The 27,064-nt window shown below is 39.4% G+C and overlaps 2 protein-coding genes across 6 annotated transcripts; both read right to left on the bottom strand.

Annotated features, from left to right (window-relative positions):
* Nucleotides 1-331: 331 nt before the first annotated feature.
* Nucleotides 332-20,809, bottom strand: wizb (WIZ zinc finger b). 5 transcript variants are annotated; one of them, XM_051888119.1, is made up of 17 exons: nucleotides 20,554-20,809; nucleotides 19,898-20,078; nucleotides 19,425-19,602; nucleotides 19,071-19,155; nucleotides 18,768-18,934; nucleotides 17,185-18,672; nucleotides 15,232-15,726; nucleotides 14,708-15,076; nucleotides 12,083-12,232; nucleotides 10,853-11,437; nucleotides 10,225-10,689; nucleotides 9,613-10,101; nucleotides 8,962-9,498; nucleotides 8,382-8,593; nucleotides 7,971-8,262; nucleotides 7,712-7,874; nucleotides 332-3,767 (listed from the first exon to the last, which is right to left on the bottom strand). In XM_051888119.1, exons 2-17 carry the CDS (start codon nucleotides 20,000-20,002, stop codon nucleotides 3,428-3,430), a joined length of 6,120 nt encoding a protein of 2,039 aa, XP_051744079.1. In that variant the 5' UTR covers nucleotides 20,003-20,078; nucleotides 20,554-20,809; the 3' UTR covers nucleotides 332-3,427. The 5 variants fall into 5 exon arrangements, with proteins under 5 accessions (XP_051744079.1, XP_051744082.1, XP_051744081.1 ...); XM_051888122.1 differs by having other exon boundaries at nucleotides 7,971-8,199; XM_051888121.1 differs by having other exon boundaries at nucleotides 18,783-18,934.
* Nucleotides 20,810-21,598: 789 nt separating this feature from the next.
* On the bottom strand, nucleotides 21,599-25,568 carry LOC127509814 (N-acetylmuramoyl-L-alanine amidase). Its single transcript, XM_051888811.1, is given in 6 exon segments — nucleotides 21,599-21,707; nucleotides 21,819-22,113; nucleotides 22,952-23,162; nucleotides 23,775-24,234; nucleotides 24,236-24,585; nucleotides 25,440-25,568. Coding segments are annotated over 6 exon segments (1,395 nt in total). The 5' UTR covers nucleotides 25,504-25,568; the 3' UTR covers nucleotides 21,599-21,692.
* Nucleotides 25,569-27,064: the final 1,496 nt, after the last annotated feature.

The following is a 27,064-nucleotide window of genomic DNA, read 5'->3' as shown; positions in this document are numbered from 1 at the left end:
CGACCATTTCAGATTTGGCCTGGAAACAATGTTGCTGCTTTTCATGCCAATTTAACTTTGTTACATAATAACTCTCACAACAAAAAATGTGATTTGTGTCCTATTAATGGAAAGCGGCATGCTTTTTACAGTTTTAGAACAGCAGTTCAGGAAGCTTATCACTGTGTTCCCATCACATCCATTTTAACCATTTACCAGCTTGTTTTGCTATTGCACTGTTTACAAATCCCAGCCCTGATAAGACTTGTGCAAAATAACATTGCACTCCATCCAATGAAATCAAGGTGTTGTTGATCATCCTGCTGAGTTATGAATGAAAAATGACGAGTGCTGAGATTTTAGATCACATTTAATGATTTTCATTCAAGAGCAGATTCACATGAATCTTTCTCTGGTCAACACTTCCATGGCATTTCTCTCTTTCAGCCACAAAAAGTCATGTTTTCCTCTCTCTCTCTTTCTCTCTCTCTCATACAACACAGATACTTGTACAGAGACTGCAGTCTAAACCAGCTGAGGAGATCTTTAAGAGATCTTACACCATCAGCTGTGAAGCACATGCCAACTGGGCAACAGTCACAAAATGACCCAACTAACCAATAACATAACATGTATAGCAGTTGCATTTAAGACACGTTTTTAGAGTCCTTGCACAAGGACTTGACAATCTCCCTTTGAAACAATCTTCAATTAAAAATCCATTCACATCCACTCGTTTCGCATGAGCACCAATGTACTTAAAAGAGAAACTGACAGAATAAAAAATAAAACACTGATCTATTCCACTGGTATGTAACTGCAAGTAAAGGAATGCACATCTCATTAAAAAATACACAGCATTAAAAATTGAAATAAATTCACAAAGATCACATTTGAAGTGTTAAAATGTTAATATCTTCTTCTTGTCTATACATGTGTTAGGTAAGATATATCAATAATATTCCCTTTTGGAATACTAAAAACCTAACAGTCAGAGTTAAGTCGTGAAAGCTGCAACAAACATCCGTAATGGACCGGTTTGTTATTGCTTCCCTGTGTAGATATGGAAACATAACCAAAAGCACTCGTATGTTTGGGAGGCAGTCACTGTATTTGCAGTAAAAAGTCAATTCTTGGATGAATCAGGCACCACGAGTATGGTGGACGTGTATAGTATACTCACATTGTAAAGTATACTAAATTGTCAATTTCTATTTATTTTAAAGCAAAGCCACAGCAGCAAATCTGCTGCCACCGTCTACTGCTCAAAGACAAAACAGAACAGGGACTTAAAGCTAAAGCTACCAAAAACATGTGTGACGTTCTCTTTGGCACATTCTGTCACTGGCAAATTTATACAGTTCTTAAAATCCGTTTCTTGCTTTTGTTTTTGTGAAAACGCCTTCAGGTTGGTACAGGGAAAAACTTCTTAAGAAAAAGCATCATACACAGGCATTTAGCATTTTATGCTAAGAAAAACAATATATATATATATATATATATATATATATATATATATATGTACAAGAGTTTAAACATACGAACGCTCCCTAATTCGTTGCAGATAAAAGTGCATCGACTTTTTACTCTTGTAAAACATTCAATGTAGTGTAGCCAAATAGTTCAATTCGTTCAACATTCAAAAGAGCCATAAATTTGGGATCTCTTGAAATCTGGAAAAAAGAGTAACTTTTATAAGACTAAAATACTTCAGTTCATCAACTTGTTCCAAGGCAATTTCTCAGAAAGCTTCATTATCATTTAAAAAGCAACCAGAAATCTTTTAGACAGCTGCGTTAACGGTTTCATTTGGAGTTTACATTGTGTCAAGCACAGAATTAACAAGAAAGCTGCTGAGTAAATGAAGCGATCTAGGATCAAATTCATCGAAGCATTATGCAGAGCATCGCATAAGCTTGTGCAAACGTGCTGCAAAATAATGTGCCGTACGAAAGAGCAACGAAGGCATAAATACGTATGTTCAAATACAACTGGAAGGCATGACGGAATTTTTCATGCTTATTTTGTACAAGTGTTGGACGTGCTAAAACAATGCATTTAACTAAGTGTGCTTAGCTTATTTAAATATTTAGCAGCAAATGGTTCCAGACAAATTTGATCATCTCTAAGTGGCAAAATTCAACTGAGAACATCAACATCAAGATTGCTGAGGGATCATTAACAGAAAAGGAAAAGCATGTCTCGTTTTGACATGAACCCATCTATGTCTGCTTAAAACGAACATCTCGCATCTTTTTATAACTGCATGGCAGTGCAAGCTTGTACTCCGTTATCACAGTTAAAACAGCTACAAACTGTGAACTTGCAAATGCTAGAAAGAGAAAAACTTCATTTCAAAGGGTCAAGGCCTTTTGTTTAAGTGCTTTATAGTTTTATGTCTGTGCCTTTTTGATTGTAAATCTGATTTGTCGCCAATTTTTCAAGCTAAACGGTTTCGCTGTAGTCTTAAGAATTCCTCTTGAACAACAAAAGCCGCGTTTCCACCGCAGGAACTTTCACCAGTAACTAGGGACTTTGGGGTGGTACTCGGTGTGTGTTTCGACCTCAGGAACTAGGGTCTAAATGATGTTCCAGGTAAAAATTTCCCCCTCAGAAAGTCTGTGCTCACGAGGTAGTACTTTTTCAAAGTTCAGAAATTTTCGAGGGTGGGACTTGGGCGCTGAACATGCTGATTGGTTGAGTTCACGCTACATTTTGATTGGTTGACCCCGCGCAGCATTTTATTTAAAACACCATTTTTAAAAGTCTGTTGCAATGCGTGCAGTAAGAGTTGTTTGCTATTTGAATCAATAATAGAGTTTAAAAAATACAACAGATGGACCGACGACAAGGTTCAGGCTCTATTAAGCTTATAAGCAGAAGGCGAAATCCAGCAGGAACTGGAAAGTTGTGCGCAGTCCTACGTCACTGGACTAATTTCTCTAATCTTCACTGTACTTTAGATCACAACGGAAATGCAGACAGCAACAGGTCTGGGGGAAAAAAGTTCCTGGGACAAACTGTTCCAGGTAATTTCAGTGGAAAAGTGGCTAAATATTAGGCATTGGGGCCAGGTAGCTTACTGAAGTGAACTCACCATATACTCTTCCTTCTTTTCAAAACATATGCAAAACGTAAATGCATGAAAATGTTGCATTATACTGTAATTTTTTTTGTTTGTTCATAAATAATGATCAATCCTTTCGAGCCAAAAGGGAGATGAGAACTGTCATGGCAACACACCTACCTCAGGCCTGAATCATAGAAGATGCTTGTGATGTAGGTCAGGGTAAGTAGGTCACTAGCTGAGAATTTTCTAAAAATCTCTCCCTTTGATCAGAAATAGAAATATTTAAAGATGAGTAATACAGAAACCGAAAAGAACAAATTAGGGATATAACTAGTGAAGATGATGGCATCCCATAAATATGTAGGAGGAACACATTGTCTAATTTGCAGGCGAAGGAATTGGCTCTACTGTGGCCGGCCGTCCCACGGAGGCTTGGTTGAGAGTAGGTGTAGGTGTGGAGGCTGAAGTGGGCGTGGTTGTGGGCATTGGGGAGGGTGTGGACGGGGTCGCGGCAGGAGCTGTGGTTGTAGTGGAGCAGCTGGTTGTGGAGGTAGCAGCTGAAACTGTGGGGTTTGGAGCAGGAGTGTCAGTTTGGGCAGGAGTGTCATTCGCGGGTGATGCAGTCTTGTTGTAGTTAAGATTAAGGATGTGCTGCTGCAGGTGCCTGATCCAGTCCTCCTGTACCGAGAGAGGGCCATGAAACTCCACGTCACAGAACCTAAAAGAAATAAATAACAAATATAAGAAAAGGTTCTGAGGGCTTATACATTTGTAGAAAGAAAACTCTGAGCTATTTTAAAAATACTAGCAACACACCAAGCTTCATCTACACTTGTTCATAAACTGAATGAACTGACTACCAAGATATTAAGGCATTTTAAGGCATCATAAGCCCCTTTCACACATACAGTCTTTACTGGTAATTTACCGGTAAGAGATCATGTGTTAACAAAAATACCGGTAAATCGTTTCTAGCAATTTATCAATAAGGGATGTAAAATTACCAGTAAATTACCAGTATGGAGATGACGATGTTTACAGTAAGCTCTGCTGCTTTTTAATAGTTTTTCTATGTAAATATGCACTAGATTGACACTTTTAACCATTTCAACGTGTCGCGCTTGAGTTGCCAGTTGTATACTATGCAAGTCTCATGGTTTTAAGAGCGAATACGCGTTCTGTTTCTTTAACCCCTTATGCCTGTCAAAAATGTCATCAAATTGAACAGATACTAAAACTAAAGTGCTTTTCCTCATGCAGGCGAATCAAGACAACAGCGCAGCATTTAAAGATCATTTCCGATGACTGACATCACAGAATTTTGGTGCTGTGTGAATGATCTCTTACCGGTAAAAAGCCAAAATGCTCTCAACACAAAGACTGCTCCAAAAGAAGGATACATACAGGTGCTGGTCATATAATTAGAATATCATCAAAAAGTTGATTTATTTCACTAATTCCATTCAAAAAGTGAAACTTGTATATTATATTCATTCATTACACACAGACTGATATATTTCAAATGTTTATCTCTTTTAATTTTGATGATTATAACTGACAACTAAGGAAAATCCCAAATTCAGTATCTCAGAAAATTAGAATATTACTTGAGACCAACACAAAGAAAGGATTTTTAGAAATCTTGGCCAACTGAAAAGTATGAACATGAAAAGTATGAGCATGTACAGCACTCAATACTTAGTTGGGGCTCCTTTTGCCTGAATTACTGCAGCAATGCAGCGTGGCATGGAGTCGATCAGTCTGTAGCGCTGCTCAGGTGTTATAAGAGCCCAGGTTGCTCTGATAGTGGCCTTCAGCTCTTCTGCATTGTTGGGTCTGGCATATCGCATCTTCCTCTTCACAATACCCCATAGATTTTCTATGGGGTTAAGGTCAGGCGAGTTTGCTGGCCAATTAAGAACAGGGATACCATGGTCCTTAAACCAGGTACTGGTAGCTTTGGCACTGTGTGCAGGTGCCAAGTCCTGTTGGAAAGTGAAATCTGCATCTCCATAAAGTTGGTCAGCAGCAGGAAGCATGAAGTGCTCTAAAACTTCCTGGTATACAGCTGCATTGACCTTGGACCTCAGAAAACACAGTGGATCAACACCAGCAGATGACATGGCACCCCAAACCATCACTGACTGTGGAAACTTTACACTGGACCTCAAGCAACGTGGATTGTGTGCCTCTCCTCTCTTCCTCCAGACTCTGGGACCCTGATTTCCAAAGGAAATGCAAAATTTACTTTCATCAGAGAACATAACTTTGGACCACTCAGCAGCAGTCCAGTCCTTTTTGTCTTTAGCCCAGGCGAGACGCTTCTGACGTTGTCTGTTGTTCAAGAGTGGCTTGACACAAGGAATGCGACAGCTGAAACCCATGTCTTGCATACGTCTGTGCGTAGTGGTTCTTGAAGCACTGACTCCAGCTGCAGTCCACTCTTTGTGAATCTCCCCCACATTTTTGAATGGGTTTTGTTTCACAATCCTCTCCAGGGTGCGGTTATCCCTATTGCTTGTACACTTTTTTCTACCACATCTTTTCCTTTCCTTTCGCCTCTCTATTAATGTGCTTGGACACAGAGCTCTATGAACAGCCAGCCTCTTTTGCAATGACCTTTTGTGTCTTGCCCTCCTTGTGCAAGGTGTCAATGGTCGTCTTTTGGACAACTGTCAAGTCAGCAGTCTTCCCCATGATTGTGTAGCCTACAGAACTAGACTGAGAGACCATTTAAAGGCCTTTGCAGGTGTTTTGAGTTAATTAGCTGATTAGAGTGTGGCACCAGGTGTCTTCAATATTGAACCTTTTCACAATATTCTAATTTTCTGAGATACTGAATTTGGGATTTTCCTTAGTTGTCAGTTATAATCATCAAAATTAAAAGAAATAAACATTTGAAATATATCAGTCTGTGTGTAATGAATGAATATAATATACAAGTTTCACTTTTTGAATGGAATTAGTGAAATAAATCAACTTTTTGATGATATTCTAATTACAGGTGCTGGTCATATAATTAGAATATCGTAAAAAAGTTCATTTTTTTATTGTAAATTATTTTAAAAAATGAAACTTTCATATATTCTAGATTCCCTACATGTAAAGTAAAACATTTCAAAAGGTTTTTTTTTTTTAATTTGTTGATTAGAGCGTACAGCTAATGAAAGTCCAAAATCCAGTATCTCAAAATATTAGAATATTTACATTTGAGTTTCATTAAATGACCATCCCTACAGTATAAATTCCGGGTATCTTTTGTTCTTTGAAACCACACTAATGGGGAAGACTGCTGACTTGGCAATGGTCCAGGAGACAATCATTGACACCCTCCACAAAGAGAGTAAGTCACAGAAGGTCATTACTGAATGGGGTGGCTGTTTACAGAGTGATGTATCAAAGCATATTAAATGCAAAGTTGACTGGAAGGAAGAAATTGGGCTAGGCAAAGGTGCACAAGCAACAGGGATGACCGCAAGCTTGAGAATACTGTCAAGTAAAGCCGATTCAAACACTTGGGAGAGCTTCACAATGAGTAGAATGAAGCCGGAGTCAGCGCATCAAGAGTCACCACACTCAGACATCTTCAGGAAAAGGACTACCAAGCCACTTCTGAACCAGAGACAACGTCAGAAGCATCTTACCTGGGCTAAGGAGAAAAAGAACTGGACAGTGAACAGTGGCCGAAAGTCCTCTTTTCAGATAAAAGAAAATTTTGCATTTCATGTTGAAATCATGGTCCCAGAGTCTGAAGGAAGACTGGAGAGGCACAGAATCCAAGCTGCTTGAAGTCTAGTGTGAAGTTTCTGAAGTCAATAATGATTTGGGGGGGCCGTGACGTCTGCTGGTGTTGGTCCATTGTGTTTTATCAAGTGCAAAGTCAATGCAGCCATCTTCCAGGAGATTTTGGAGCACTTTATGCTTCCATCTGCTGACAAGCTTTATGGAGATGCTGATTTCCTTTTCCAGCAGGACTTTAGCACCTGCCCACAGTGCAAAAACCACTTCCAAGTGGTTTGCTGACCATGATATTACTGTGCTTTATTGGCCAGCCAATATGCCTGACCTGAATCTATGGGATATTTTCAAGAGAAAGATGAGAAACAGTCGATCCAACAATATACAGATGATCTGAAGGCTCAATAGTGCCTCAGCAGTGCCACAGGCTGATCACTTCCATGCCACACTTCACTGATGCAGTAATTTGTGCTAGGAGCAAGTCATTTGCTGTAATATGTCCTGCCGATCAAGTATTGAGTGCACAAAAGAACATACTTTAAAGAACTTGAACTTTTCTGTTTTGCAAATCCATTTTTTGATTGATCTTAGGAAATATTCTAATATTTTGAAATACTGGATTTTGGACTTTCATGAGCTGTACGCTCTAATCATCAAAATTTAAAAAAAAAAAACTTTTGAAATGTTTTACTTTACATGTAGGGAATCTAGAATATATGAAAGTTTCATTTTTAAAAATAATTTATAATAAAAAAATGAACTTTTTGATGATATTCTAATTATATGACCAGCATCTGTATATGACCAGCACCTGTAGAGCATTCTACAAGAGTTCCATTTTGGTTAGAATTCTAGTTATGTAGAATATATCTAAGCAGCTCACTATAGGTTATGGACAAGATTTAATATGCAAGTACAACTCACCGGCACTTGAGTGAGTAAATTTTACCAACAAGTCTAACCAGTGGGGTGGAGGGGGGCTTTGGCACAAGGGCAGGAACGGTACTGGAGCGAGGCTTCGGGGGGCCACTCTCTCCCTCCCCTCCTTCAGCATGTGATGGGTGTTTAGGTGGCCGTCTCTCAAATCCTTAAGAGAATGAAATCAGCAGATTAGGTACAATTTTAGGGAAATACACAGGGAAAAAAGGAAGATGAAGAGATTAAGGTAAAGTTTTGCTCAGACCTCGTGGCAAACGCACGTTGAGTTCACTATGGGCCACCTGTGCATGTGGAAGTGCATTATTGGCATGATGGCTGCCAGGCTGTGGAATAAGGCCATGCTGAGTGGAACTTCCATTTCTGCTTTTTGCGTCTGTACTCCGCGATGACAACCCCCAAGAACAACTATTGGCATCCCGTCCAATTGCCCTCTTTTGAGGCAAAGTGAGAGATGCCCATTTGGCCACAGCAGGCTTTTGGGAAACAGGAATTGTAGTGTCTGAATTACAGGATGGTGAGAGAGCAGAATTGCACCTCTGCAAAAGATTACAGAAATTTAAATTTATATATAAAGAGCAATATTTTCACATCTAGACACCACAGAATTGCAATTACTGGGGTGTAGTAAAGCATCAAAAAATTGTTGCTTTCATACTTTCTTTTGGGCATAGCGGGCTCCTTGCGCATAACTTTGCTGCATCTCTGCTGCCTTCTGTGGACGGCTACGTATCCAGGCACTCAGCGTCTCAATAGGCGAACCATTTACACACCACTCTGTCACGCCAAACTGTCGTAAATGTGCCCGAGCATGACTGGCCAATGCTTTTCGGTTTTCAAAGTAGAATCCACAGAGTTCACAACTAGCATCTGAAAAACAAAAAGATTAAGACACAATGTTTTTGAGATTATTCACAACCCATTTTACATATTTCTGAGTAAATCAGGAAAACAAATATACTGCCAAACAAACAAACAATGAATATTTCACAATAAGACTAGGAAAATCCATAAAAAAATAAAAAAGTTAATAGGGTCATTTTAAATTTTTTGCTTATAACCACCAACTTGATTGGCTCTATTTTAAGTCTTGGAATTCTGAATTGTGGTCTTCTATTTATTTGAGAGTCATTCTTCTGCAAACATGGACGCAATAAAGACAAATCAACTACAAAGAGTCTTCAAACAATGTTATAGAGAAGAACTAAATAAGGAGTCTTACAAAAATAAACCCTTACCCATGTGGCCTACCCCATGCTTCTCCATTGAGGCTTTACCCTTAAAGGAATAGTCCTGTGGGGAAGGCGAGAAGTTTTTAGATTGGACGAGCAGTGTCTTCTCTCCTGGCTGTCCATCCTCCACCAGCACCTTCTTCTTCAGTTGAGACACTCCAAAAATCTTCCCCACCGGCGAGGTGGGGGACAAGGCCATGCTTCCCAGCCCATGCTTATGGAGGCGCGAACCAGAGTGGAGCAGATTAAGAGGTGATTTGCGGGACAAGGCAGAGGTCTGATAGCCTGGACTGTGCAATGAAATGCCACCATCCTGTCCCGGCTCCTCCTTTATTCCCAAGGCAACAGATGCAGGGGTAGTGCCCTGTCTCCTCATGACTTCCCACAGCGTGTCAATAGGCGAGCCGTTAACAGACCACTCCGTGATACCCATATGCCTCAAGTGTGATCTTGCGTGGCTTGAGAGGCCTTTGCGGTTTTCAAAGAATTCACCACAGAATTCACAGCGAATATCACGGGATGGTTCTTTCTCCTGAGTCATGACTGTAGGAAGAAAGACAGTAAAAAGAAAACAGATGATTCAGTCATCCATTAACATAATTAAAAATGATAAAAGTAAACAAACAAACAAACACCACAGGTGTGAAAAAAACATACCCAAGTTGACTGGATAAACATTATCTGAAGTATTTATACTAGAATTTACTCCCATGTCTGATCCTTTCATGGTAACTTCTACAATTTCAGGCTCTGGTTTTGGCTTAACCAGCTCTACTGTTGGGGGCGAACTGGCAGCAGATGTCGAAGGAGACATTTTACGGGTAGTAGGCTGGTCGTGGCTTGGTGTTTTGGCAAAGTGGAAAGGCAGACGCCCATGAACATTCCCGGGTGGGGAAGAGGACTGGACTACGGGCCGAGACAGTCCTAGGCCCGGAGAAGAACAGGGGGATTTGGGGGACTTCAGAGGCATGATGGATGGTAGGCCTCGACGAACTATAATGTCTTTTAGTGTGTCAATAGGTGAGCCATTCACAGACCATTCGGTGATGCCAAGTTGGCGCAGATGGGAGCGAGCATGACTGGAGAGGCCTTTGCGGTTCTCAAAAAGTTCTCCACAGAATTCGCAGCCCACATCTTTCATTGGCTCTGATAGAAGTGCACAGAACAATCTATCAGACTTAAGTAAGTTAAGGTGTGTAAATTACCTTGTATGTAATTGATGAAGAAAGAATAAACAAGGACATGCAAAAACACGTAAAAAGTTGTTACCTATAGGAAAGGACATCACTTCCCCACCACTGAAACGAAGGACCTGCAAAGAAGAGGGTTTCAGCTTCTTTGGGGGTGGGCCTAATAGGGTGTGGGCAGAAGACGAGGTAGCTTTGGAGCCAATGGATGTCCTCAAAGAAGAAGTTGCCATTTTATATAGGACAGGGCTGGAGGAAATAGGCCTCTTAGAGGACGTAGTGGAAGTGGAGGGTAAGATTGAAGTCATGCTGGTCTTCTGGGACCTCAGATCCTCAGGACCATCAGAGAGAAAAGAATTTGCTCTGTGCTTAAAGTCATCAGTCAAGATGAACCGGTTGAGTAAGTCAATGGGGGAGCCCTTGGATTCCGAGTACTCAATCCCAAAATGGCGCAAATGGGCACGAGCATGACTCGAGAGGCCTTTTCTTGTTTCAAACCATGCACCACACAACTGGCAAATAATGTCTTTAGCGTCCACATCCATCGCTAGAAAAGAAAGTGAGAGGAACAGAAAAGTTGAAGAGATTGTTAGTAAAATAAATGTGAAAGAAGGATGAATTGATGACCCCCAACACTGTAAAAAAAAAAAAATAGCAAACAATTTGTTGAAATTCTTTATTAGTATTTAGTACATTAAATGCTTTCTTACTAAGGTTCAAAGGGGCATCTGTCTCTTGCGGTGCCCAGAATGGTTTGGTTGGACTGGAGAGGTTTGTAGACTGGTTCTTTCCTAAGGCCTTGTGCTCTTGGGATCGCAGTGGGGAAGACACGGGTAGTAAGGAAGAGATGGGAGCCTTTCTCAGCACTGGGGAAGGGGATCGAGACTTTACAAATGGAGAGGAAGGCAGAGAGCCAGCTGCAGATGGAGTAGTTGGGGAAGAGGAAACTTTAATAGCGGAACCAGCAACAGCGGAACCAGCAACAGAAAATGGGACAGGGGGCTTGGTGTCCAGCAGTCCTTCTTCAGTTTCAACATCTTTTGTGGGGCTAGGTATAGGAACAATAGGGGCATGGTGCTGGGGCTTCTTAGATGATTCCACAGTAGGGGAGGTGCCAGTGAAGCATGCATCAACGGAGCGTTCCTTAGTGATCTGGTAGAGGAGATCAATTGGTGCTCCACTGTTCTCCGACATGCCGACACCCAGCTGGCGTAGGTGAGAGCGGGCATGGCTAGACAAACCACGACGTGTCTCAAAGGTAGCACCACAAAACTCACATTTCAACAAGTTGGAGCCTGAGAAAACAGAGAAATGGTGATTCAAGACCTATTTACACTTATGCATTTTGATAGATGGGATTGCACTTATGATAAATGGGATTGCTAACTAATTGGGTATGCATGGCTTCAACAACAGGATGTATTTACACTTGGAATGCATTTCATCTTGTATGCATGTCAAACCACCTCCTGAGGTAATCAGATTGTTATCCATCTCAACTGAGTCTTGGAGGGCATTTACAATTGGTCTTTTCATGATTGCACAGTTAATCAACAAGTAGTGCAAACAGTCCTTTACTGACTCCACTGTGGAAATCAAAACTTGTTGATTAGCTGATAAAAGTCATTTAAGTAGATAGACAAATCAAGATGGCAGACCAGACTAATAAGGGCAAATTTACACAACGTTTCATCCCATAAGCTCAAATATTCATGTACATGCAAATAACACTAGCGACTGTTTGTTTTTAAAGGAATACTTCATCCAAAAATAAAAATTCATGTCCACAATTACTCACTGTGAAGTCAATCCAAACCTGTATACATTTTTTTTCTGTGAAACAACAAAGGTGAATTTTTAAAGAATATATTTGGATTTTTGGGTGAGCTATTCCTTTAAAGTAGATTAAAAGAATTGAGATAAAATAAAATTCAAATTACCCAGAGAATCTGTCTCTTTGGATTCAGGGCTCTGTTCCTCTAGAGAGAACAGGGTCTTTTCTTCTGGACTTGTGGACAACTTATCTGTAAGGGGCATTTGGGCCTTCTCTTCTTCCTCTTCCTCTTCCTCATCCTCTGCCTCCTCCCCACCTGAATATGCACAGAGACAACATTTTTAAATTAGCTAAATAGTCAAGGTCAACCACAAATTTCTCAAATGAATGTTTCCCTCAAACTAACTGTAACTACATTTCCCTTCACCATATGCACATAATAAATGATAAAATTTAATTATTCATAATTAATTCATGCTTAATTGGCTGGCCACATGATTTGTTACAAATCACAATTACAGGGCAATCACAAAATATACAGTATAGTTTGATGTAAATCTCAACAAAAGATAAATCATTTTAATCAACCCTTAAAATTCACATACATTTTTGCTTGAACTCTGACATTATAGTCAATCACCATTTCAGATTTCATGACTTTACAGACATCCATTTCTTTTGGAAAAAGTTTAACAAATTCATCTGTCTGAAAAATTACTCATTTCTCTCATTTCATTTTTCTCACAAGCACCATATTCCACAGATAAAATGTTAGAGAGCCCACCCCAGCACCCTGCTAAGTCTTTCACAGTACGTTGATTTCAATTTTAGGCAGCATTTGAACTTAGTTACTGACATAGTGTTTTTAAAACAGACAAACTCTTTTTTCTGTACTAGTTTAACTACATTTATAGACAACTAGATTATAAAACAACAGGTTATCTGACTTAAAAGAGTTGTTTTATTTTGATTCCTCAAGTCTAACAATTAGATGAACATGCAACCGATACTTTATTCACTCCAGAGGTAAATTCAGCAGGCCTTCTACATTCAAGTAGCACACAGATTTTCTTTTGAAGTTTCTGCTGGTCTTGCTCTTCTCAGCATATTCAATATAATAAGCTGTGAACGCGTTCCTGCGGTGGGCGTTTCTGTTCTGTCATTTGATCTGTCCTAGACACAATTCTAGCAACATCAGCCCTTTTTCTCCTCAGACTGAAAATGAAAATTCACTGTAATGGCATACATCGCGTGAAATAAACAGACAAAGAGACAAAAGACATTTAATGCAGTAAGTTAAACATGAAAGTCCACCGTTTAATAACTTATTCAGGACAACATAAAAGAAAACAAGCAGCGTTGTCATTATTGTTTTCAAAACGGTTTTTTTTTTCTGAAAGTGCGCGGAAAAAGAAATAAGGATCAAGAACAAGAATAAAGCGTTGGCGCGCTGCATTTCAACATTAAAAATCACCTCAAGTAAAATGGCGAAGACTCAGCCTAATTTTTGGGAATCATAAAGACATATATACACTGAAAAAAACGCCGTCATTTTGACAGGACAACAAAAACTGCGTTTATTAAACTAGGCTACCATAATGTCACATATCTTCACTTTTCAGATAGAAAAGTGTCCAGACAGCAGTGGAATCGCTTTCGCACTCTGTCTCATTAGACCGTTTCAGGCATCAGTAATTTAAAACGCACATCGGGTATGACAGGAGCTTGTCTTAAATGTTAAGACGATTGCATGCCATGCAAGCTTGAAAAGTGTCGAAGCTCCGAGCATATGCATCTCTCATGCATCCTCATGCACGGCGCGGAAGTGCCTGCACTCACCATTCAGCGGCTGCAGCGCATCGGACTTATTACAGCACCTACAGTCAGACAATTTTTCCGCTATTGTTTGTGTCTGCGGGGAGGTGGAAGCAGCCATTTTGCCCCGCACACATGCACTAACGCACCAAGGCGTGACGAACTGAATAAAGGCGGAGACTAGGCTAAATATTAAATACCAGACATCAATTACATTAATGAAGTTTGCATTACGAAATTAGCAAGCGTTCTGCACCATACAAAAATCTTTAGAACTGCTTTCACAACTGCCCCCGACAGCATTACAAAAGTCCCAAAGCATCCACAAGCTTTTGAGGTTTCTCTTTAGTATATTTTGGACTTCTGGCCACAAAGCAGGTGAGGTACATGGCAGGCTATTTAGGTAAAAAAAAAAAAAAAAAAAAAGTAACTAATGAGCAAGTAAATGTAAGAACACAGTGTCATCAGCCTTTGAAAAGACAGTTATCTAAATACAGCTAAACTAGTCTGAGACTGGTGATTTTGTATTTTTGCTAATGCACTACTTATCAAACTTACAAAATAATATTATGATTACAACAATTTTAATTTCAGATTTTTATTATTTTGTATATGTCCATCCTTTTGCTTTAATGACAGCATGCAATTGAACTAGTATGGGCTCCACAAGTTTATGCAAAACCTCCTTGTTATCCAGCATGACATTACAGTGTTCAAAAAGCATCTTGTGCATCAATAGAAACAAGAACATCTTTTTTGTACAAATAAACTTGCATTTGAGTAATGACAGAATCTCAAATATTTCTTGTCAAAAAATATTTTGTCAAACATTTTTTTTTTTTCTTTGTGCATCATTATTTTCTAACAGTCATTTTTGCAGTGATTTGAAGAACTTAGTAAATAATAATTATGTAATGACTATGGCTTAATCTTTCAAATTCTTTGAGAAATCAAAAAGTAAATCCCATTCACTTACCCTTCGGTTCACTGATATTGTGCTTTTCTTTCCAGTGCTGTTTTGGAGATTCAGAGGAAAGAGTGGCAAGATTTGCAGTCATGTTCTCCTCATCTTTCATATCTTTCCTGCTCTCTTGCTCCTCATCAGAGTTTTGCTCTTGACTTGACTGGAGAGTATGAGTGGGAGTGGTGGGTAGAACAAGATCTGGATGCTTGGCAAAAAGCTCTCTGAGAATATTAATGGGAGAAACCGTGACTTCCCAATTGGTGATGCCAAAATCTCGGAGATGGGCTCGGGCATGACTGGAGAGACCAGCCCTGGTGTCAAAGCCGGCACTGCAGAACTCACATCTCATTACGCTGAAGGTCGACGGGTCAAAGTTGGCGACTAGAGTATAAAATATAACATCAAAACAAGTTACACAAGCCTTTGGTTCTATATCGTAGATATGGAAAATACATTTTCATGAAACACCAAGTTCATAAACATTAACAATAGTAGGTAAAAAAAACATCAGCATTTACATTTAAAAGTATCCTCACCTTTTTTCTTCTTTTTCTGGTAGGAGAATTTCTTCTCAATGGCATTAACCTCCTCTGGGGAGATGAAGTGCCTAACGTTGTAACTGACACCCACTCTGTTCAGGTGACCCCTAATGTGATTGGCTAGTCCAATGCCATTATGGAATTGATCAGAGCAATAAGGGCATTTTCTTTCCACACTCTTGAACAACCCCTCTCTATCATCGTCTTCGTCATCTTCCTCGGTTAATGCACCAATAAGGCGATTTACAACATCTTCATCTTCTTCATATTCATCATCATCATCATCATCATCATTATCATCATTATCATCATCATCATCACCATCCTTTAGTTTTGCAGCAACAGGTATGTCTTCTCCGCTCCTCCCCTGACTATCAGATTTGTCTTTTTTGAGTTTGGGTTCCTCCTCCTGTGCTTCAAGCTTTTTGCTACTCTTCTTTGGTGAAGAGGAGCTGGCTTTGAGATCCAGAGCACTGGCAGGTGGCTCATTCCCTAAGGTTAAAGTGGAGTGATAAAAAGTGTATAACAGTTATTTAACAAAATGTGTGTGGGATGCAATGAGAATGATGACAAGCGGAGTTAAAGGAACAATTTATCTAAAATAGAAATTCTGTTTTCTGTTAGTCACCCTCATGTTGTCTCAAACTCAAATGACTTCCTATGAAACATGAAACAAAATAGTTTTTGTTTGAATGGGTTCAGGCCTTCTCTTTTCTATACAACAAAAGCATATTGGGCTCCAAAAAACAAAAAAGTATTGTGAATGTCCATCAAAGTTTCTCCTTTTGCATTCCACAGAGGAAAGAAAGTCATATTGGTTTGGAACAACAATATAGTAAGTAAATGGTGACAGAATTCTTATTTTTGGCCTGACTACTCTGCAACTGTTTTAAGATCTCTGTGGCTCTGCTCATCACTCACCCATCACCCTGCTGTATAAGAGGGGAGTTTGGAGGTCAGAGCTGAGAGAATCTATGAGGACAAGGGGTAACTTGTTTCTTAGATGGGCTTGCAGCCCCTCAAGCAACCCCAGCCTTTCTGCTGCCCCTGCTCTTCAGCTGCAAGCCTCCACAGGGTCTGCAGGGGAAGGGACCAGGTTCAGACAAGGGTGAAACCTGGGATTTCCCCAAGTCTATGGCCAAGCAAGACTCATGAACTATGTGCTTTTATGATTTTAAGGCTTGGCCTTTGCCCCCAATCCAAATATTGGTCCTTGCTGACTATGGCCACTGATTGGGTTAACAGTTCCTTTCCTACAATAAAAATTGAAGGAAGAAAAGTCACTATACCACCATTAGCGGCTAATAGTGAGCATCGGCCAATGGAACAGGAATTTACACCTCACAACTATAATACTGGCCAATGGAATGGGGAGAGTCATTCCTTTAACCAGAGGCCAATCGAACAGGGTGTTCCACTATACAAATTTGGTTCAACTGACTCAGGCACAATGAATCTAGGCATCACAATAACACAGCAATTCATACAGTACACATACACATATGCATGCATCACTACAAGACCAAAGACAGAAAAACAGGTAATGTATTTATTCAGATTTTGCCTATACGAAATTAGAATTGTGACTGTAAATTCTAATTGTTCTGTTGTGGTGGTTAATGATAGTATCATTTAATGTGACAATGTTATAAATGGATGGTGTGAAATTTATGGAAAAATAGTTTATGATATTTTGCAGCCTCTCTTGTTCCCTATGAAGGTGTTGCATTGACAAGTATAGTTTACTTGACACAAATGCCATTGACAATGCTAAGTGTTAGCATTTATGAACTACATTTACATTTATGCATTTGCAAAACACCTTATCCAAAGCAACTTGCAGTGCATTCAAGTTTTGTCTAAGTGCATATGTCTGTTGCCTTGCCATTGCTACCACCTTACCAGCTAAGCATTGACTGGTCTTGGTGCTATAACTTGTTATTGACTTACCTGTTTTAGAGTCTTGTTTTGGATCATGCTCTGGTTCTGGTGTTGGAATGTCTTCTTTCTGGCCCTTATTTGCAGTCTGGTTAGAGATTTGGACTTGTTTTTTTACACCGGTAGTCAGGGTTGACTTAGGATCAAGTCTTCTACTTGCTCTTGTGCGCCCCAGTTTATCCTTTGCGGCCCGGACTGAGCGCTTTTTTCCTATACTCTTTAATGCCACATCCTTGCGCCGCGGAACAGCCCTTGGATTTGGAGGAGGAGAAATGAGATTCTGAGGTTGCAAAACATCCTTTTCCATAGGATTAGCCAGAGATGTCTCTCCTATTTGTCTCGACTCCTCCGCAGGGTCTGTACTTGCATGCAGGGTTGCTTTATCTGGTTGGTCTGTGGCTTCTCCTGGGGTTGCAGAAGCACTTCGACAAGACAATGAACTAGAGTCCACCTGTGAAGGGGCAATGTCAGGCTGTGTTTCTTTAGTTTTTTTGGATGCTCGGATGGGATACCTCTTGTTGAGAGGTGAAGTGACAAAAGTTGGTGTAACATCTGCAGAGGACTGGACCTGTCCTTTCTTGCAGGACTTCTGCTGGAAGCGGGGGGAAGTTCGATAAACACCAGCCCTTTTTCGGGTGGTGTGCGTCTTGGCGTGCACGGAAAGCTCTTGAGCCACATCAGAGCTAAAGTTGCACTCAAGACACACAAACTGGCCACAGCTGACCTTTGTTGACTCTAGGATGACTGGCTCCGATGCGTTACTGCAACCGGCTTGCACTGCCACCTGCTTTTCCCCCTTATTTAATTTTCCAATCTCTTCAAGGATTTTCTGCCGTGACTCCTCATGGCATCGGTGATGATCTAGCAGCAGTACCTTGTCTACAAACTCCTGACCACACTCTATACATTCAAAGGCATTTTTATTATGATGACCGCTCCAAGCTTCTTTCTCTCCACATTGCCATTTCTTCCCAGATCTACCGACCTGGCCATGCTCTCGCATGTGTTCACGTAGATGGACACGTTTTTTGAAGTAAATGCTACATTCTACACATGTAAAAATCTCTTGGGAGAGGTCTTTGTCCAGTTGGTGGTCTACTACTGAGTTCTGCCTACCCCGTACCTTCTCTGTTTTTTCCTCTTTAAAATTGAACATCCCTCCCACATCCTTTGTGGTTTTCCTACGCTGCTTTGCTCCAGAGGTTTTTCCCCTGGTCCTTCTGCCGGCTCCCGTTGTGCGTTGCCAGGTACCTAAACCAGAGAAAGGCCTTAGTATGGCCCTCTTTTTCCTTCTGCGCTGGATGAAGGTGCAATGCGCCCAAGGTCCAGGTGGTGGACTCTCTGGCTCAGAGTCTGCTGGGAAGGTGTATACATCTGCCTCTTTGGTGTTCTTCTCTTCCCGCCCTCTACGATTAAGGACTTTCCGCTTATCTTTCTCTTCTTTTTGGCATCCCTCTTTTGGTGTAGTATCTGGTAGATTGCTCACTTTCCTTTGTTCCACTGCAAGTAAATAGGGAAAGGTTTTATTGACTTGAGTATTTTTTTTTAATATCACATGGTGGTATTGACATGAATGCAAACGTGCTTTAAAGTACTTTTTGTTTTTTTACGTTTTGCTGCATTCTTGGGTAGGCTGGACTCTGTAGTTGTTGGCTCTCTGTATGTAACATCTTGATTCTCCACCTCCAGGGGGGCAAGTGGGTTTTTATCAAGAAATAAGTGCTTGGTTTCAACAGGTTCTTGGCACGGATCAATGTCAAAGCTGAAAGCATAAGGATTAAGATTGATAAATAGGTTTCAGCTCTACATTTATCTCCATCAAACCTCTCAATATTTAAAATCCTCAAATATGCACCTTTCTGTAAACCTGTTTTTCCGTATAATCATCTGCATCTCACCTGTCTTGTTGTAGTCCAGAGGTGGGACTCCCTGGGCTGTGAGCAGCCAGACCATGAGGGTTAGAAAAGTGCTGAAGTTCTTCCTCTGACATAAACCATTGGAATCCACACAGGAACACAAACAATATACACATGACTTAACAGCAAGCAGTAGACTCACAGTTATATATACAGCATGTAGACAAACAAAACCATTAACACTTTTCACAGAGAGAGACAGTTTCACAGTACAAACACAGAATCGCTCAGCCTGAAAGAAGCTGAATGATTGCAAATTCTCATTTCAAGTCTTTTTGATTTAGACACCTGTGTTTTCTTCACTGACATGAAAGAATGAACCAGAGAAACAATTACCATCCAAGGTTTCTTTCTCCGAGTCCGAGTCCCATGTGAGAGATGAGGGAAAGGCTGAAGATCGTGGACTTCTCTGTACTTTACCACAATGCTCCAGTGTGGGGAAAAAGCAGTTTAGACCTTCCGATTCTCCATTTCCATCACCCTTCTCCACGTCATCACAATGTAATAACCCCCCCTGTGAGTTCAGAGGGTTGAAACAAGTCCAACATTACATAGTTCTGTTTAGGAGAGAAATAAAATGTTGCAAAATTCTCACACAGGTGCTAATTATTAAAAGATAGGAATCAGAAATGCATATAATAACAGCATAACGATAATTATGATTATAACTGTATCAAAACAATGACTCCCACATATATATTTTTTACATTCATATAGTAACATTTATTCCTTTATTGGAAACGTGAATAAATCAATGCAAAGAGGAAAAAAAGTTAAAGAGTTCCATTGTCTCAGGGCCTTGGCTATACCAGGAAGGTGCAGTTGAGTAAGGATGTTGATGTTGAAGGCAGTAGCCCTTGGTTGGACATCAGATCTTGGGTGTCCCTGGTCGAGAGATCATCCTCAGTCTCCATGGTCCCCTGGTGCACTGGCTTGTGTGCAGTTTCAGTCAACCTTTCCTGTCCTACATTATGAAGAGCAATTCCATTTCTGGACAAACACAAATACAACTATGATGCAATCTAAGATTGCCAATATGAAAGCAATAGATATGGACTAGTACAAAACAATCTCATAATTTTATGGGGTATTTAAAGAAAATCTACAAATGAGCATTTGCAAGATGTTTACAAACTCAAGAGGTTAAATTACACACTCTGAAAGAGTGCATTTGAATAACTATATCTTTGTGTTGAATTCCTGAGGAGTATCACTCTGTCTGACCTATTTTATCATGCCTCATTTCCTACGTTCATAATATCGAAGGAGGCCGTTTTTTTTTTTAAACTAGAGAAAAAAAATATATACCGGCTCCCGAAAATATGGTGCTGGTCTATGTAGTTCACATGCGTTTATAATAATACTGGACTATCTGCAAACGCCGTCCTTCCCCAGCAGCACAATCCGAGACCGTTAAATATTTCTCAGGATGTGTGCGGTGAGGATGAAATTGTGCAACACTCACGGAAAGCGGCCTGTCTTTGGAATCCTCTGCGTCCAATCACATCGCTTTCTCCATGTCCTATTTGGATTCAAGTGGCACGAACGCACGGGCGCTTATAGAGCATGTGTGCGTTGCGCGTTATGCGTCCCGGAGCGTCGCAGCCTTCCCTCAGGAGCACCGGGAAAAGCATATAGGTTTAGCAAACGGTGAAGACCGCCTTTGCACTCTAAACACCGGACTCCATGTTGTTAGTTTCGGAGGGACGGTGACGTTGGTGGGGAGGGGAAAGGAGTTTATGTATCAGCCACGGTGTAACTCTTTCACAGCAGGTTGAGAGATGAACGACGCTTGATCAATGCTCAACGGTGTTGTTGCATAGCTGACTAATTTCAGTAACGTTACATTTGTTAGTTGCTTGAATTATATTCATGTAAACGTAACTAATTTTAAGAGTAAAATAATGTAAAATGCTACAGTTAAAAACAGTAAAATAATCGAGTCAGCTTAAAATACACAAAATATAGTATAAAATGTAAAGTAGAAAATATTGCTATATACTAAATTACTAATATTACTAAATACTATATAATTTATTAAGTAATTACATGAAAATATATTTTATAATAATATAATATAGGTCTATGATCTATCATCTCAGTCATATTGTATTTCCACATGCCTTTGGTAACAATAAATATGCACAAACACATAAGTGTAACTAAAACAGATAGATTTAGCAAGAAAATACCTAAAAATATTTAAAAAATTAAGTTGCATTTAAGGGGTATTGATTAAAAAAAAACACTAATTTAATTCTAACTATACCACAAGTAGTTCATATACAAAATCATATAAGCTAGGTTTGCTAAATTTATTATATTCTAACGTGTAATGTAAAAATAGGGTGGTAATGTGTCCGATCAAACATTAAACATTATATCTTTGTAAAGGCACTTTGCATTGGACCAAAAGTATTTAAGACAAATTAGATTTTGCTGATTTGCCCTTAATAATTTGATTAAATTGTAATGTAATGTCTAACAAAAAATAAATAAAACAACTGATATGATTTTTGAAAGAATTATGCATTTATTTTGAGCGATACATGTAATACATCATGTACTGTGTTCCAGAGACACAATTAGTTGATGCCACAGTCATCAAGGCAAATAGCTCTGTAGGACAAAAACAGAGATATAACTGTTAGGGCAGCAATACATTCTGAGCAGTCAGAACCCAATAAGATCATTAAATCCCATTAATCTTTTTTTTTTTTTTTTTTTTACCTGGTAACGCTCCCATGTCTGGATTTGACGGTAGAAGGCGTTTCCTGGGCAGTCTGTGGAAGTGGCTTGCCTGTGTCCATACAAGGAGTAAGATGAGGACAGTCGACCTCCGTTTACAGCACAGCTTGTGAAGTCGTACCGCACCATGTTCATCGCACTCGTGACGGGGAGGGTGGAGGTATAATCTCCAATGAAGGAGACGCCATACCCTCTGGAGTTGTAGCCGTAAGTGTGGGCACCCACCCAGTTCCAGCCGCGGCCTTCGTACAAGTTTCCATCAGAGCCTGCAACAAAACTTCAGGGGGATGAAAGGGTTAGTTGACCCAAAAAAAGAAAATTCTGTCAGTACTTATTCACCCTCGTGTTGTTCCACATCCGTAAGACTTTTCCATACTTTTGTTCAACTTCAGAACACACATGAAGATATTTTTAATGAAATTCGAGAGGTTTCTGTCCCTCCATAGAGATCCAATGCAACTACCACTTTCAAGGTCCAGAAAGGTAGGAAAGACATCATTAAAGTACTCCATGTGACTCCAGTGGTTTAACCTCAATTTTATGAAGCTTTGTGCTTTGTTTGCACAAAAAAAAAAAAAAATTATTTACAAAATAATATTATCCAAAGCACATTCACACAACAACGTCAGCTCTCACGTGAACAAAACACGCAAGTGTTATGATGCTCTCGTGAATGCGCGCTGCAGATCAATATTTTCGTAAATAACGTGGTAAATTATGTTTTTTTGCACAAAGCACTCACATGCTTTATAAAACTGAGGTTAAACCACTGGAGTCACATGGAGTACTTCAATAATGTCTTTACTAACCTTCTGGACCTTGAAAGTGGTAGTTGCGTTGGATTTCTATGGAGGGAAAGAAGGCTCTCAGATTTCATTAAAAATATATTCATTTGTGTCCTTGAGACGAATGAAGATCTTATGGATGTGGAACGATATGAGGGTGAGTAATAAATGACAGAATTTTAATTTTTGGGTGAACTAACCCTTGAACAATGATAGCTATAAGAAATTAAATTGCAGTCAGTCTGTACAGCACATGAAAAGCATTTCCAAGGGTTTATGGTATTGAATGTTATCTTAAATTATTTTTATATCCATTGGGACTTTCCTAACCTGTATCCAATGTCAGACCATCCATTGGTTTGCTGGTGGTAGCGCTGCATGGACCGCATCTCACTGGCACATTGCTCAAAGGTGGTGCAAGGCTTGGAGGGTTGATATGTGTGGTGGATGAAAAGGTACGGCACAGGGAGAGACAGATAGGAGGGAGAACCGATGAAAGCTGCAGCACCCCATTGAGACCTCGTAATGATGTTGGGACAGACTTGGGAGGGGGAAAACAATGTGAGAACACAACATTTCCGATTGCAAATTTGTTTATAAAGTGGTTTACTTGGTAGTGCATAAATTATATTATTAAAATACTTTTAATTTAACAATAAAGGAATATAAAATGTAACAGTTAAAACAGTAAAATGCTTAAAGCTGCAGTCCATAAATTTTGCCTCTTTGTCGCCATCTCTGTTTGAAACCTGCAATTGCAGTCATATGCGTAATTATTATCGTTACGTGCGTTGTGCATCGGCACGACTCCGTGCGGATGAATCTAATGTTTGGTGTCAGTCACCACATCGGTGTGGATACTGTACTTCGGAATCATAGATTCTACGTCTTGGAAGTATGACCAGTCATTTGGACATTTCTGGATTACAATCCGCCATGAAAATGGTAAGTTTAATTATTTCAGCTTCTGTGAGAAAACTTAAAATTCTAAAATAATCTTAAAAATTTGATTAAAAAAATAAATTGTAAAAAAAATAAGGAAATGTATTTATATAAATATGCAGTATATTTAAAAAATATATATATAAATTTTAATAACTAATCAGTATGAAATGGTTTACGTCAGTAATAAATAAATAAATGGTTTAATTACCGGCATACACATGGACAAACTCCTCAAACCCCTCGTTCACGACAACATCCAGCCTCTTCCTCTCAGACTCATTTAAGTTACGACGAACTGTTAGAGCCTGAACCACTTGGCTTTTCAGCAAAGAGAAGCTGACGAGCTTTTTAAAGTTCTTTCTTCGATTTTGACTAATCAGACGGGGCGCTGCGTCCAACCCTGCGGCGTTAAGCTGGTGGCTGTAGTAACTCTTCAGAAGGTCACTCAGTGAAAGCTCACGAAGATCTGACGTGGCAACTTCCGACCCAAGAATGAACCCGTCCATACCTCCGATTATTAGGGCGTCTGTTGCCAAGGAGGGCAAACCAGAGAGAGTGTACACCTTTGGGGATTTAATGCTATCCCAGAAACCTTTAGTGCCCAGAGGAATGCTGGATTGCTCATTGTGGGCATGATGGACAAAAGAGGCAACCAGGTTCTCGGTCAAAGGTTAAAGGGTACAGGCCTTGGATGGTCGACTGCAGCGCAGCCTCAAGTCCGAGGAGCATCGGGGCCAACGCCACATTTGAACCATCTAAAGTCAGAACTACACCTTCCTCCTCGCCCAACTGTGATATGCTGTGCTTAATGACCTTGCTTAAGTACGAAATGACTGATGGATCTGTCACAAGGTCGCGTGCATCACTGAGGTCCCCGAGGTGATGCTTGATGAGGTTGGTTTCAAAGCCAGCAGCCTTACGTAAACCTTTGACCACATCGAGCATCTGAAGCCCCGGATTCTCAGCTTCAGTTCTCTCCACAGCACTGATGAAGTCATCCATGCGCCTTGTGGTGGTGGCTAAAGAAAACATGGAAATTTAAAATAGTAACAGTATTCAACCACAGCTATTAAAGGAATCCTATCATGAGGAATCAAATATCAAAAAATACTGTGAGCTGTGACTTCCAGAAAACAAAACCTCCTCCCCAATCCAAAAAGAAATACCCCAAACTTTTACAGAAACCAAGGAGTAAAATCTGTAACACTTTACAATAAGTTTTCATTTGTTAAAAACACTAAAAAACATGAACAAACAATGGACAGAACTTCTACAGCATTTGTTAATCTTAGATAATGCTAATTTCAAAATCTACTAATACAGTTTTTTAAAATCAAGTTGTATCAGTTAACATTAGTTAATGTGAAGTAACCCGAACAAACAATGAAGTACTGTATTTTTATTAACATTAACAACATTACTAACAATAAATATATTGTTCATTGTTAGTTCATGTTAGCTAATGCATTAACTAAAATTAATCAATGGGATGTTATTGTAAAGTGTTACCTTAAAATAGAGAGTATTGTGAAACTGACATACCTGAAATTAATGTATTAAACCTGCGTTGACGCAGGGCGATATGTTAAGTAAATAACAAACACATTTCACTCTATTGCTCAAACAAAGCAATTGTTCAGCTTAAGTAGACTTGGAACATAACTCAAGAGTCACATAAATTACTTTTTCTGTATTTTCATGGTGTTTTTTTTTAACCATTTTTGGCCCTATTATTAATAATAATATTAATAAACTTCAAAATGGAGACATTCTTCAAAGTTTGGTTCATGATGAAAGAACGTCTTCTGTTTGGAAGAGTAAATGACCAGTAATTATTCAGTAAAGTGACTAGAAGATTGAATATATGACTTACCTTCAGTGAAGCCACTGGAAAACACCACAAGCCAAGAAACTAGAAACCCCAAGTGCCAAGCCATGAGGACAGAAATTATAAGCACTGAAGATTCTCTGTTCAGGCAGAATGGATGTGTGTCTACCTGCACCTCATACGCATTATAAATACATGCTAATGCTTACGTAAGTATTTACTGATTAACTGCTTTCCAAAATAAAGGTCGATTTAGGCTTGAGAAAGTGACAGCTGATTTCAGTATGCCTCAGATAAACTGGACAAAACCCATGATAAAGAAAGAAATATGTCAAGAATCTTAATTTCTTAATGGACGTAACAAACAAGGTGTATTATGTACTCATAAAAATTAACAGATTTATTAGACCACACAAATATTATGGGGAAACTGTCAAAAACTTGTTTAAAACTAAAAATGTAATTGTAATTTATTAAGCAAATAACAAACTGAAACAACTTAATAGTCTTTATTCACATGTAATAACCAAAAAATTATATATTTTATTTTTATTTTGTATGGCCTCCTTTGGCCTTGATAACTGCTTGCATTCTTGCTGGAATTGTTTTTGTGTACTTTTCCACAGTCTCTGTTGTTATTGACTTCCAAATAGTTTCTAGTAGTTCCCAAAGGCTTGCTTTTGATGAAACGTTTGTGCAATCTATCTTTGAATCTATTAAATCTCAGTAATAATTATATTTTAGCATTAGAAACACTATACTGTGACTAAAGAGCTCACACATACTGGTGTGGAAATAACCATTACAGAAACATAAAAAAATTATTTTGGTTATCACCAATACTGTTAGTTTAGGGCAGCTGTGGCACAATCCTTACATTGGGTGGTGGTCTAATAAATTGGTTAAGCACTGTGTGTGTATATATACTATATATCAGTAATTCCATAGAAGAACGATTTGGGTTCCAGAAAGAACCCTTCAGTGAACCATTCTTAAATTAACAATTTTTATCTTAGTTTGAAAAGCATTTTAATAATCCTTTTACCACTATAAAGAACCTTTTGTGGAAAGGAAAGTTTCCCACTTTAAAAAAAAAAAAAAAGATTTTTGCTTTCTGTTTAGTTTAATTCATTAAAATGAGCTAAAGTAACACGATTTTTGTACATTTTGTAACCACTTAATTTCATTGTATTCAATCAGCCTAATATATTTAAAACTGAAGTCTACTTAATTAATTTATGTTAAAAAACATGAATCACTTTTGTTGGCATAACTAACAGGACAGTGGAACTGTAGATCCCAGTATGCTTTACAAGGGAGTGCATTAGGAGAGTACATTTAGGCATGAAGTGTTATTTCAGTAAAGGGAAATACATTTTAGTGTTCCATGTTCAGTTATGTTGGACATGTAGAGGAGAAAAAAAAATGAATCTGTGGCTGCGCACCTGTGTCTGCCCACTGCGTTTGGATGGAAGGCTAAAGTCGCTCACCCATCCAAGCCCTGCAGGACCACTTCAGCCCTCTCCAGTCGGGCCTATGCGTCAGCTGGCCAGGCGGGCTCTGCCCTTCACACCATGGCAGTCCTCCAGGTTTTTCAGGCCAAACTCTTCCAGTATATGGATGAGTCAGACCCAGACGCATTCAGGGACTTGCGCAGCACTACAGATCTG

This window comes from Ctenopharyngodon idella, chromosome 3 (genome assembly GCF_019924925.1).
Source record: "Ctenopharyngodon idella isolate HZGC_01 chromosome 3, HZGC01, whole genome shotgun sequence".
Lineage (NCBI taxonomy): Eukaryota > Metazoa > Chordata > Actinopteri > Cypriniformes > Xenocyprididae > Ctenopharyngodon > Ctenopharyngodon idella.
The sequence above is the reverse complement of the archived record's forward strand: the minus strand, read 5'-3'. Positions and strand labels throughout refer to the sequence as shown.